Below are 13978 nucleotides of genomic sequence, written 5' to 3'. Positions count from 1 at the left end.
CTGGTTTGGACCTGGACCTGGTTTAGACCTGGTTTAGGCCTTGTTTAGACCTGGTTTAGTCCTGGTTTTGGTTTAGTCCTGGTTTAGACCTGGTTTAGACCTGGTTTACCTGGTTTAGTCCTGGTTTAGTCCTGGTTTGGACCTGGTTTGACCTGGTTTAGACCTGGTTTAGTCCTGGTTTAGTCCTGGTTTAGTCCTGGTTTTAGACCTGGTTTAGACCTGGTTTTGGACCTGGTTTTGACCTGGTTTGGCGCAATGAGTGGAATTACCAAAAAAAAAAAGGATATAGCCCGAAATGTGAAAACACTAAAATACCTCCTTGTAATCCATTTATTTCAAATAGTAACTGTAACTATAATCCAATTACCTCTCATTAAAACAGTAACTGTAACCAAATACAGTTACTCATAATTTGTACTGTGATTACGTAACTCCGGTACATGTAATCCGTTACTCCCCAACACTGGTGATTTTATAGAAATAATTAAATTAACAACCTAAATATAAACAAATCTAATGACTCTAAAAGAAAAAGGGAAAGATACGGAACCATTTACTTACTGTATTTTTCGGACTATAAGGTGCACCGGATTATAAGGCGCAATATCAATAATGTTGAATTCTCTCGTCTGTTTTCATACATCAGGTGCACCAGATTATAAATTGCAATAACAGAAACAAACGGACGTCACTTGAGACTTGGTGAATGTGGATTATGAATGTGAATGTGGGTGGAAGTTTATTTTTTTATTTCCTACGAGGACAGCTCAAATATACATTGAGTAATAATGTGTTTAATGCAGCTTTGTGCACATGTGTTTACGTTTTACAGAAAGGAAACTTAAAACCACATGGCTCATTTGCAGAAACTGAAAGAACAGCTTAGTCCTGACTACAGTAACCATAATGCTCCGAAAGTCCATCAAGTGTTGCAGCTTTGTATATTACCACCTTTAATTGAATAAATAGGCTGTGCAATTAATTGAATTTAGAATTTCAAATATGTCAAATGATCTCTAAACTCTAATTTATTTATTTTTTTTAAATATAGAGATTGTAGAACAGCTGGATATATAGTTTATTTTGGATACATTTACGTTTTTCTTTTTCTGTAGCCTATATTTATTTTCAGTTTGAAAGTTTTGTGTAAATTATCAGTAAGAAAGTGTTGTTCAGTCCATCAAGGGGTGTGGCTTCGTATCTTACCAGATGTATGGAGATGTAGACCAGAGGTGGGAACTTGGACTCAGGTCAGACTTGAGTCACTATTTTTAGGACTTAAGACTTGACTTGGTAAAATGGACTAAGACTTGGGACCCGACTTGGACTTGAAGGGCAATGACTTGAGAAGACTTGATGCTTCTGCTAAAAAAATATGTTTTTAGAAAATACTTTTCTCTTTACAATTGATTCATGGTGCTGAATTTTACAGAAACAAACTAAAACATGTCCCTCCCACTTTACTTTTCTCTGGTTGTAACTGAAGTACTGTGATGTAGTATCCTCAAATGTACTACAGAAATATAAAGTACAATACAGTAAAACAAGGAACTACACAGAATATGATCCTTCCATTTCAGTGCAGACACATGACAAAATAACTGTTATTTCGCACTGAAAATCTGTATTCTTTCTATTCTGACCGTATAGATCCACACTAAGATTTTGTCAAGACATTTAAAAAGGAAACATTTGCATTTCTGCAACTATATAAAAACTCATATATAAATATATCATGAAGTACAGTTTATTTTAAAATGCATATTAATGGAAAAAATCAAAGCTGTATTTGGTATTTTGGTTTAAAGATTTGAAATGACTTGAAGCTCAAAGCAGATGACTTGGACTTGACTTGGATTCATGGGCCAGTGACTCGAGATTCGACTTGAACTTGTCTGTCTTTGACTTGGGACTTGACTAGGACTTGAGGCCAAAGACTTGAGACTTACATGAGACTTGCAAAACACCGACTTGGTCCCACCTCTGATGTGGACAGACTAAAAATGAAGGGTTTCTCAAACACGCGTGAATGAAACAAAACTCCAGGTCTGTTTGTGATGTGGAAACAACATTATAACGCACTGTAGATCAGAAAATATCATAATGTAAACCCTTTAAAGCTTAATTTGAACTCTCCAAACTGTTTACATTTGCGTTTCAACACCCTCGAGGTGGTCTGCGGGTCCACCTATCCCATAAACATAACATCTTTCAATCCGCATACCCATCCTTCACTTTATATTACATCGCCACTCCTTTTACATTACACGCCAGATGTTAGCCTACTGCTCTGTTATCATCACCGGCCGAGCATGTGTTTCGCGTTATCTTTCCGAGGTGTGGGCTACTCTCCACTCCCCCATAAGCGACTTTGACTTTCCCCTCGCTCCTCTGCTTGTTTTTCAGGCGACGGCACCAGCTGGCCTCCCCATCTGGCCCAGGACAGCCACGTACCCGCTCGCTCTGTACCTGTCCCGCTGATCTGCCACTCAGATTATCCATAGACTTCCATACGCTGTAGCGCTGTAGCTGGATGCAGTTGGTCCCTTCGGGCGTTCGGGGCTATGAGGCTTCAGAGTTATTGTGTTTTGTTGCCGTTACAGGGGCTGAAATTGGATCCTGCTCCCTCTGGATACTAGTACTCGGAAATAAGCTGAACCGGTGTGACCTCCCTGTTGATGTGGATGTGTTTGGTACATTAAAGACACTATAGAAATGTTATGGCAGTGTAAGCTACTTTGGGCACTACTTGTGTTATTATTTAAAGTCATTTAAAGTCACAGGCTGTGTTAAAAAGTGGACTTGGGGAGTGTGACGTCACCCAGAGCGATGTCTGTTATTAATGTTCATATCCTGAGTTATGGACAAGCTCACAAAATACATAATAAGGATCTTGTAGAGCGGGTTAATACGAACATTTTAAGATCAGAATGGCAAGTCTGACAGCAGAAGTTACAAAGACGGGAAACTTTTTTCAATACAGAGTCAATGGAGTCCTGCACGGATCCATTTTTGGAGACCCACACCCGTCCGCACCTGCGCAGTACAGCACCACACCCACTCATTAACCCGTGATTTTATCAGAGTTAAACCTGGACCCACCCGGACCCGTTAACATTCCACCCGTTACCCGCACGTGCTCATGATAAATCACACACAAATTAAAAACATTCTAACTGAAGCGTCCATCAGAATATGAATTGAAAAGTTACAACTTCAAGAATTACAATCATGAAATGAAATGAAACGGTTACACTTTCTTCAGTAAGAACACGAATTCTCGACTGTCATCACCTCACAGGCATTATTTACAGGCCATGGAATGAACCAAGACTAAACCGGGACTAACCCTGGACTAACCTAGAACTGATTCCAGGACTGAACCAGGAGGACTAAACCAGGACTGAACTAGGACTGAACTAGGACTAAACCAGAACTGAACCAGGACTCACTGTAGGGACGGGCTTGGAGGTGCGCCCGCGTAGACCGTCGGGTGACCGCAGACGAAAGGACCGGCGCAGAGCTCCACGCCCAATGCAGCCGTCACGCGATCACGCTTTGCGAATACCCCGGGTGGGCTCAGGGTTCTCTCTCTCTCTCGCTTAAGTCCAAGATTAGTCCTGGTTTAGACCTGGTTTAGACCTGGTGTAGTCCTGCGGTAGTCCTGCTGTAGTTCTGCTTTAGTCCTGACCCGGTGCAGGACTCACCTACATGCTCAATTCTTATTTGAAACACAGCGGCGTTCATTTATATAAAGTCTGTGGTATAAGTCTTAAAAATCTCGAAACCTGTTGGCATGACACTTTTCTATGCAGTATGTCAGCAGAGGGCGCTAGAACCACATCCGCTGGTCTGTGTGTAGTTTCTAAGCCCTGATCTTTAAACATGGCGCCCGTACAAGTCAGTAGGCCGATCTCAGAGGAGCATGTCTCAGAGGAGCTCGAGCTGAGCCGAAGCTAACGATTAAAATGCGTTTTTTAAGACAACGGACAGATTTTGAGCTGAGAAAAAGTTTATGATCTGAAAATAGATTAAAATCGCCACAAAAGCAGACATTTTTGAAAGTTGTAGGTGCCCTGTCAGCCGAACACGAGCAGTTTGTGATTGCATTGTGCTTTATGGGAAAAATCCTTTCTGGGCAGGAGGGATTTTTTCCGCTGTAGTTCCAGTGAGATGCCAACTCAAGACCGATACAAGCAGAAACACCCTGTCCAATTATTTTAATAGATCCATGTTTCCAAGCCCTGATCTTTAAACATGGCCCTCAGTTTGAGTCAGTGGGCGGAGCTCAACGGTGCATGTTTACCACGGCTAGTTTATCCAAGCCATCCCAGTGTAGAAGTGACCAACATCCATGAGCAGTAGAGATCCTTTCCGGCGTGATCGTGCAGACCGTGTGACCGTGCTGACCACTCAGAGCAAGAGCGGAATAGAGCGAGCTGTTTTTAAGACAACTGAAGGGTTTTTGATGTGCCAAGAGTTTGAGATTTGAAAACAGATAAAAAATAGCCACAATACCCGACCTCTGTGAAAACTGTAGGTGCCTGTCAAACGAACACGAGCGGTTTGTGATTACACTGCACTCTATGGGGGAAATGCTTTCAGAGCAGACAGGGCAAGTTTATTTGTATAGCACAATAACTATAGAAAGTAATTCAGAGGGCAGGAGGAGGAGGAGGAGGGCAGGAGGAGAAGGAGGAGGAGAAGGAGAAGGAAGAAGAGGAGGGCAGGAGGAGGAGAAGAAGGAGGGGAGGGAGAGAGGAGAGGAGGGCAGGAGAAGGAGGAGGAGGGCAGGAGGAAGGAGGAGGAGGAGGAGAAGGAGGACAGGAGGAGGAGGAGGAGGGCAGAGGAGAGGAGGAGGAGGAGGAGAGGAGAGGAGGAGAGGGGGCAGGGAGGAGAGGAGGAGGAGGAGGAGGAGGAGGGCAGGAGAAGGAGGAGGAGGGCAGGAGGAGGAGGAGGAGGAGGGCAGGAGAAGGAGGAGGAGGGCAGGAGGAGGAGGAGGAGGAGGAGGAGGAGGAGGAGGGCAGGAGAAGGAGGAGGAGGGCAGGAGAAGAAGGAGGAGGGCAGGAGAAGGAGGAGGAGGGCAGGAGGAGGAGGAGGGAGGAGGAGAGGAGGGCAGGAGAAGAGGAGAGAAGAGGAGGAGAGGCAGGAGAAGGAGGAGGAGGAGGAGAGGAGGAGGGGAGGAGAAGGAGGAGGGCAGGAGAAGGAGGAGAGGAGGAGGAGGGCAGGAGAGGAGGAGGAGGAGGAGGAGGAGGAGGGAGGAGAGGAGGAGGAAGGAGAGGAGGAGAGGGCAGGAGAAGGAGGAGAGAGGCAGGAGAAGGAGGAGGCAGGAGGAGGAGGAGGAGGGCAGGAGGAGGAGGAGGAGGGCAGGAGAAGGAGGAGGAGGGCAGGAGAGAAGGAGGAGGAGGGCAGGAGAGGAGGAGGAGGAGGAGGCAGGAGGAGAAGAAGGAGGAGGGCAGGAGGAGGAGGAGGAGGAGGAGGAGGAGGAGAGGAGGAGGAGGAGGAGAGAGGAGGAGGGCAGGAGGAGAGGAGGAGGAGGGCAGGAGAAGGAGGAGGAGGGCAGGAGAAGGAGGAGGAGGACAGGAGGAGGAGGAGGGGAGGAGGAGGAGAGGGAGGAGGACAGGAGGGAGGAGGGCAGGAGGAGGAGGGCAGCGGCTGATTTTTCTCAGCTTTAATGAACTGGCCGCTAATCCAACTCACGACAGGTCTAAGAGCATTACCCTCTGCAGATAGTCAATTTCACAGTGAAGGCAGTGTGAGAGTGCACATGAGTTTACATGGTGAATGTGTATACTGTGGACTTTAAAAACACAAAGGAGCTTTGTATGCCATGTACACTTGTGGTGTCAGGCTTTTTGAAAGTGAACGCAGGCATCAAACTTTGCTTTGAATGAGATCATAATAATAACACGGTTAAAAGCTCAGAACTACTACGTTCTCTTGAGGACCACAAGAATGTTCATGTGGCCAGTAGCTGAACATTTAAAACAAGTCCAGCTGCGAAATTCAAAGTGAACAATTCCCTCTCTGTAAGTGATACTCTTGTGTTGTGTACTGTATTGGGTACTTGGCCTGTGAGCACTGACACGTTGGGTCAAATACAGGTTATGTATTTAACTCATTTTGTTTATTGTTGAGGTGTTTGAATTTAAACCAACTTTAAAGGTACACTGTACATTTTCTGATGGAGGACCTGACAGCCGCTTGTCTCCATGTTGATGTTATTGCTTTGCCACACTGCCACAGTATGACAGTGTACAGCACAATTTGTACACAAAGCGTGAGCGAGAGAGAGAGATACACTTTATTGATCTCGAGGGAAATTCAAGTTTTGCTGCTGCAACATTTCTCAGTAGCCTTTGTGATCAGATCCTGTGGAAGAGCCAAAGGTGTCCTTCAGCAGTGTCCAGGGGGAAACAAGTGAACACAACAAGAATCAGAAAGTTTAAAAGTTGTTACTCCTCTCTGGTGTTTCAGTTGGTGATGAAATGGTTTAAGACACAACCAACCAAATAAAAACAGAAATGATCATCATGAAATTAACATTAAAAGAGAGAAACTTTTCTAACGAGAATTTACTCAGTTGCTGTTGTTGATGGTGTCTGTGTAATCCCTCAGTCGTTCAGGTAGAATCCATAGCAAAAGAAAAAATACATTTCTTTAAGTTTATCTGTTTCCATGGAGACAAGCCCACAATGCCTCCAGGCCAAGTTACAAGTCAGATCTGTGAAGAGGCGAGCTAACTCTCTGTGGGAATGCATATTTTTGTAGTATTTTTGAGCAGTAAGAGACTCGTAACTGAATAAACACAACATAGATGAGTTTATTGCCATACTGTGATATCTCCATGGAAACAAGCTTGTGGCGAACCCCGACCAGAAAAGTTACACACTCCACCTTTAACAATCACCATTTCTGTCTTTCTCCTCCGGTACAGGTAACAGCATCCTCCACTCGGCAGCAGACAGCGTGACCAGCGCGGTGCAGAAGGCCAGCCAGGCCCTGAACGAGAGAGGGGAGAGGCTAGGACGGGCGGAGGACAAGACCGCAGACATGATGAACAGCGCCGAGCAGTTTGCAGTCACCGCGCACAAGGTAAGAAAGAGAGATGCAGAGATAAAGAGAGAGGGGGGTCAGGGAAACTCATCCAGGGCTGTGCAATCAATTACGTTTTAATCGAGGTTAAAAGGTCCATATTACGCTATTTTCTGATCTATGTGGCAATACGGGAAGAGCTCCAGTATGTTTTTCAATGCAATACACCTACACTAGATCATCATTTAGATAATTTCACACCTGGAATTACCAATCTTTACCGAACTAAGCTATGTTTTTGAGAAGGTAACAGCATTATAATGTGACTTAAAACCTCAGAAGAGTCATTTTGCATAATATAGGACCTTTAAGCGTTAGTAATTTCTAATCGTCAATGATCACGTTGGGTGTTTTTCATGAGAGGTTTATATCCAATCCAGTGTAAGTAAAAGTATGCGGTTTGGAGTGTTCAGATGTTGGAAGAAGAAATTTGAGTTTTTGGTGTTACATGGCAGTGATTAAAGTGTTCAGGAAATTCATACTGACAGTTGTTTTAAAGAGGGGGTGTTATGCAAAATAAACTTTTTGCAGCTTTCCGCCGTGCTATAACGTGTTTTTTGTTTTTTTTTTATCATTAAATCGAAGTTTTAGATGTCATCCATGCATGTTTGAGTAATCTAACGATCTCTCCCGAACCCTATTCAAACTCTCCTGATGGTTAGTGTAAGATTCTGTGCAGTCTACGTCACCCAGGCTCCAGTTTTCCATAAATATGTAAAAGCATGACAAACTTGACAACCGTGGTGTGATGTGCAGGAGTTTAATTAGCAGGATGCACTCTGATTGTGTTGTGACGGAGCTCTGAAGGAGAGTGACTTAGTGCGGAGAGAGCGATTTTGATTCTTTGCATCAAAAATGCTCTGAAACAGAAATTTAAGAAACATGTTAGAATGACCTAATATTTTAAGTAACGAAAATTTTTTATCGTGAATGATAAATATGAGGAAAAATAACCTACGATTGCAATTTTCCTGTAAAATTGCTTAAAAACTGTTGGATTTTTACCATTGACGCAACAATCTTGGGAATATACACGCCATTTAAAAGACGCTACAGTAGAACTCCATCAATTTCGAACAACAAGCTTTTCATTTAAAATCCCAAATGCTAACCACTCTGCCACGCCCTCTTAGTCAGGCTGGCACCACCTAGTTCCTCCGCTCAATTTCATTTCTCTCCAGCGACTAGGTCAGGAATCGGAATACACTAGACCCTTCGCAAAAACCCTGGAAGTGCGAGTTTGGGCACCAGCCAATCATCGAAGAGTGATATATTCTGTGTTGGCAACGATTCCAGAGATCGGGGATTTAGGGCCGGAATAAAGAGAATGTTTGGTGAATTTTATCAAGGGGATCGATGTTATTGCCCTTCTTCCTACAGGATTTGCGAAAAGCTTAACATACCAGTTATCCCCGTTAGTGGCGCATTACATATGTCACGACCAAGTAGCAGCGATTGGTTAAATAAATAAAAAAAAAAAAACACCTACCGTCGAGTGAACAAATTCTAAGGCTGTGAGGCCCACATACCCTTTAAAACCTTACCTACTTTTTTACCAGTGACGCAACAATCTTGGGAATATACAAGCCATTTAAAAGAATTACAGTAAAACTCCATTTCGAAAGACAAGCTTTTCATTTAGAATCACGAATGCTAACCACTCTGCCACCGCCTCCCACTCCCACCAGCGGATGTTACGCAGTACACCCTTAAAAACCTTGCCTACTTTTTACCAGTGACGCAACAATCTTGGGAATATACACGCCATTTTAAAAAGTTACAGTAAAACTCCATCAATCTCGAACAACAAGCTTTTCATTTACAATCACGACTGCTAACCACTCTGCCGCCGCTGCCTCCCACACAGCCCTTCATCACTGTACGGTCTGATAGAAGTGCCCCCGTGTGCCGCGCCGTGATCTGACGCGGCGCTGGCATAACCCATTATCTCTTTATTAGCCTATCCGAATCCGCTCGCATTTGCGTATTAGTAATTGTCCGACCAGCGGGGGGCGCGTAGGAGCGAACCGGGTTCTCCAGCTGGTCTCAAATGAGCTCCCCCGCCGCGAAGAGTAAAAAGAAAGACAAAAGCCATCAGCCAAAAAAAAAAAAAAAAAAAAACGTTGAAGGAGAGATGGATAACGGAGCGACGGCGGATTTTAATACACTGGAAATTCGAAGCGGAGTCATTTGTTTTGCATTATCTTGACGTACTCTGCGTGTGTCAACGAGCGGCACGGGAGAAGTGGACGAGACGCTAACTGAATTAACATGGCAGTCTGGAGCTCGCCGTGTCACCTTGAGAGTAATGGCATTGTCCATTCATGTCCAGACGGCCGTTTATGTTTTGTAATTTATAATTTTGTTTGATGGGATAGTGCTTGCGGTAAATCTTGGTCATAATTTTACATTGGTTGAGGGCAGTGGTCACCAACCTTTTTCAGCCAAAGATCTACACGCTTGGTCCCAGAAAAAAGCCAGATCTAACAACATGAACGTAAATAACAACAACAAAAGTGATCGTTTTTATCATTTCAGACAGCTTTATTTTTGTAATCTTGTAATATTTAACTTAAGGAACACTCAGTTTTGGTAAATGAACTGTTTTCTGGGGACTAAAACACTCAAACAAAACAAACACAAACAAAACGCAAACTACATGCAGTGGAAACAACCAAAATAGTGCAAATTTGACCACAAAACAGCATTGACAGTGTATCAAAAGCGTTAATTAGAGGAGTTCTATTATTATCAAACTTAGCGTGATGGCTGAGACTGAATTTCCTCTGATAATGCTTTGAAGTCAGACTGTCAGAATGTTTCTGTGCTTGGATTTCATTTGTGAAAAGGCCACCTCACACAGATAAGTTGAATCAAAGTAAGCACTCACTTTCAAAGCACATTTAGTTAGAAGAGGAAATGCCACATGCTAAATGGTGACATACATACGGTGGTGAATCCTTGAAGTGCAGCTTGACAAATTCAATGTTGAATTTAGGCTGGACATCTACCAGGGACATGGCAAAGATCGCATCGCCCTGTCAATCGTGATTTACGGGTCGGTGACCACTAATCTAGAGGCAGTTTGTGAAGAAACGTAGAAATGAAAAGAAGTAGAGAGAACTTAAACTAAACTAGATATAACATAATTTTTACAGCTACGTAAAGTTTTGTTTAAATGGGCAGGTTCAAATTTTGAGTTCCTGAAAATCAAAATCTCATTCCATTGTATTGTGTTACGTCACTGGCCATCTTTTAAAGGGCCCATGTCATGCAAAATAACTCTTTTCACATTGTATCTTCTGCATATTTACAAGCACAATTTGGGTTTTGGAACATCCATTATACAATAAATATGAAATCACAGACCAGGGACTATGAAAGACCGGCTATTGCTCATCCCCCCGCCCGTCCTGAGAAAACACAGACTCCGCCCTCCAAACGTGACGTAGGCTCTGAGTGAGCCGCCCTTCCTCCGCCCATCTCAGGGAGGGAGGGGGAGACAGGCGTGCACCCTGATAGCTGCAGGAATAAACTTTTATTCATCATGGAGATACAGGAGTTCAGCCGCATGTGTTGGACCCGGAATCGGACGAGGACTTGGAGGTGCACGAAGCTCAAGCACCGCATCAACATCAGCTGAACATTACTGATTGGTAAAGTATTAATAAACACTAGTAGATAAACTTATTATATCGTGTTCACTGCAGTGTAGAACAATGAGCTTATGCTGTCACTTTTGTTTAGGTGTTCATGTGGGAATTGTCAGCTGATGCGGGGTGGAGGCGGGGCGGAGGCGGGGAGGCGGGGCAGAGGCGGGGCGGAGGTGGTGGAGTAAAAAGTAAAAGAGTAGCTGTTGACATGACATCACAAGGTGGAACAGAGCATTTTGAGCTTTTGGAAGTATGAAAAGTGGTGTGAATGAAACAAAACACAACTCCAGGTCTGTTTTTGAGAAGGTAACAACATTATAACATAACTAAAGCTCACAAACAAAAAAAAACACACACACAGTGCACCTTTAAAAACAATGGAGCACTTCCTGTATTACCACATGACATCACAAGGTGGAACTCAAAGTTTTCAGTTTGAGAGAAGAACTCAGCCTAAATTTGCAGGATTTGTGTGTAAATGATACAAACAAATGGATAAAAAATGTAGAAAACCATACAACTCATGGTTAGCTTTCAGAATTGTAATTTCTGTTCAGTTCTTTGGATGATACAGCATGTCAAATCAATTAAAATAAAAAAAATAATTAAAACTCTAATAGGCCGGCCGTACCCCACCATCTTGCCTAGTGTCTTGTCAGATATGATTGGGGGCCCCTGGAGTTCCCATGGGCCCCTGATGATCCTGTCTTATTAATAATCCCACACTCTGACATGCAGCTGTGGTTTGGGGCCTACGATTACGGGTGCCTCTGTGGGACACATTACAATCCAACATTAGCATACATTAGCATTTTTATATCCGTATTATAGCTCTCATTCTCCCATTCAATTTTCTGCTAATTTTATATTTCTTTGGTAAGTGTGTAACCCAAGATACATAACTGCTGCAATAAAATCTGACATTACACAGAGAATACATTTTTACTGGGGCAAGACAAATTTCACACACGGTAATGCTAACAACTAGAATGTTAATTGTGTACTTCCTGACTCTCGGGCAATAAAACGCGTTGTAATTTGTTACAGACTTTGCACCGCTGACTTATTTTAATCTCAAGAGCTGCTTTTACAATATATCTGTTATGGGACAATATAATAATAATATCTTCTCTGGGGCAAGACAAATTTCACGTATGTAATGCTAAAAACTAGAATGCTAATTGTGCACTTTCTGATTCTCGGGTAATGAAAGATTTTGTCATTGTGGACAGCACACAGCAGCAGACTTATTTTGAACTCAAGAGCTGCTTATACAGTACATCGTTTCTGTGACAATATATTTTTACTGGGGCAAGACAAAGTTCACATACCGTAATGTGAGCAACTACCATATTTTCAGACTATAAGGTGAACTTAAAATCCTTTAATTTTCTCAAAAATCGACAGTGCTCCTTATAATCCGGTGCACCTTATGTATTAATTCTGGTTGTGCTTACTGACACGGCGCTCAAAAATCTGTCAAAATGTTTTAGTATGACTTTGGTAAACTACAAAGTTGCACCTATGGCTACCCTAGTCAGGAGCCTCACAGAGTACACTCTGAAAAGTTTCACATGAACCATCTCCAATGCGATAGAAGAACAAAACAGACTCACCATCAGCAGCACATCCTCTGTCACAAAAAAAACACTCATATTCCACTGAGTCGTGTCCTTTAGTCTGACAGAAGCTGAACCACATCAGCGCACAAGGAGCGAGCCGTTTTTTTCAGTGCTTCTAGTTTATGCAAATGAGCCATGTGGTTTTAAGTTTTGTTTCTGTAAAATGTAAACAAATGTGCGCAAAGCTGCATTAAACACATTATTACTCAATGTATATTTGAGTCTTGTGTATTTTTATTTTTCATTTATTTATTTAATGAGACAGGGGCAAGTGCATAATCTACATTACCCTTAAAGGAGAGATGCATTGTACCAGGTTGTGCTAATTTCCACCTGTAGTCTGGGCAGGTTCATTGATTGATTGTATTTAATTGACCTTAACTATCATCTCATTTCTTTGTACTAAAAAAAAACAAACAAAAAAAACTTAAATTATCCACCCACATTCACATTCATAATCCACATTCACCAAGACAGGGAGGCAACACCGGGTGAATTACACCACGATCTGCCACTGTATCATGGACGCCTGGGCTAAAGGGTCAGTCTCAAGTGTCGCCCGTTTGTTTCGCTTAATATGTATGAAAATAGACGAGAGAATTCAACATTACTGATATTGCACCTTATAATCCGGTGCACCTTGTAGTTCAAAAAATATGGTACAATGCGCACTTTCTGATTCTCGGGCAATAAAATGCTTTGTAATTAGATGCAGACAGCACACAGCGGACTTATTTTGAACTATTCTGTGACAATATATCTTTACTGGAGCATATCAGATTTTATTCATTGTAGTGCTAAAAAATGGAAAGCTAATTGCACATTTCCTGATGCAGACACTCCACAGCGGACCTACTTTTACCTCAAGAGATGCTTATACAATATATCTGACAATTTTTGCGCAAGTACATGGGGAAAATACATGGGTAATCAGTTTAAATTATTAGTTTATGTCATTACTGTAGTTGTTGATTTTTACTGTCCCAATTTCTAACGCCCTCTTCTGTCTTTTTTCTCTTTGTTTTGCAGCTGGCCATGAAGCACAAGTGTTAGACCACTGCCACCGGATGTACAGACGGATTTCCTCTTCCTTTTGTAGAGATTTGAATAGAATCAGCGTTTGTTAGAATAATACGGTATTAACTCCATCCACACTGAGCCAAAGGGACGAGAACGCAACACGTACCCCAGCGTCTCGTGCACGCTCGCAGCGGCAGTGCACGTGACGACAAGGTACCGGCCATCACCGCGGCGACGGAGCGGTAGCACCAAAACATACTCACCCGGTGTATTTGTGTGTGTGTGTTAATATTTGTAATGCCTATTCAGGGCCGTTTCTTGCTGTGTGGACGGGCTGGTGGGGGTTTGTCCACTAGGGGGCCCCAGAAAAGAGTTTGTAAGCACATTTAAACCAACAGTGAAGTAATTTTTTTAAATTACACTTTAAACCATAGACATATAATTAGTAGTAATGCTATCATCCACTCAGCTAGTCCGGGAAGAAAGGTTATGGAACGCCGGAGCTGGTCCCCTTGTATTTTCTCGTATTAGTCCTTAAGGTTGGGTATCATTAAGAAGTTGCCGATGCGATACTTATCTTGATACATA

General features: G+C 42.8%; 1 protein-coding gene across 1 annotated transcript in view; it reads left to right on the top strand.

The window, feature by feature from the left end:
* The window catches only part of stxbp6 (syntaxin binding protein 6 (amisyn)), a 185118-nt gene extending 171140 nt beyond the window's left edge, over window positions 1–13978 (top strand). Inside the window, exons 5-6 of the mRNA XM_020920603.2 lie at window positions 6938–7095; window positions 13400–13978. Of these exons, the coding sequence (XP_020776262.1) occupies window positions 6938–7095; window positions 13400–13423 (182 nt within the window). The 3' untranslated portion in view covers window positions 13424–13978. The remainder of the gene's footprint in view (window positions 1–6937; window positions 7096–13399) is intronic.

Source organism: Boleophthalmus pectinirostris, unplaced genomic scaffold (genome assembly GCF_026225935.1).
Source record: "Boleophthalmus pectinirostris isolate CB_2022bp ecotype Guang Dong unplaced genomic scaffold, ASM2622593v1 HiC_scaffold_10, whole genome shotgun sequence".
NCBI lineage: Eukaryota > Metazoa > Chordata > Actinopteri > Gobiiformes > Gobiidae > Boleophthalmus > Boleophthalmus pectinirostris.
The sequence above is the reverse complement of the archived record's forward strand: the minus strand, read 5'-3'. Positions and strand labels throughout refer to the sequence as shown.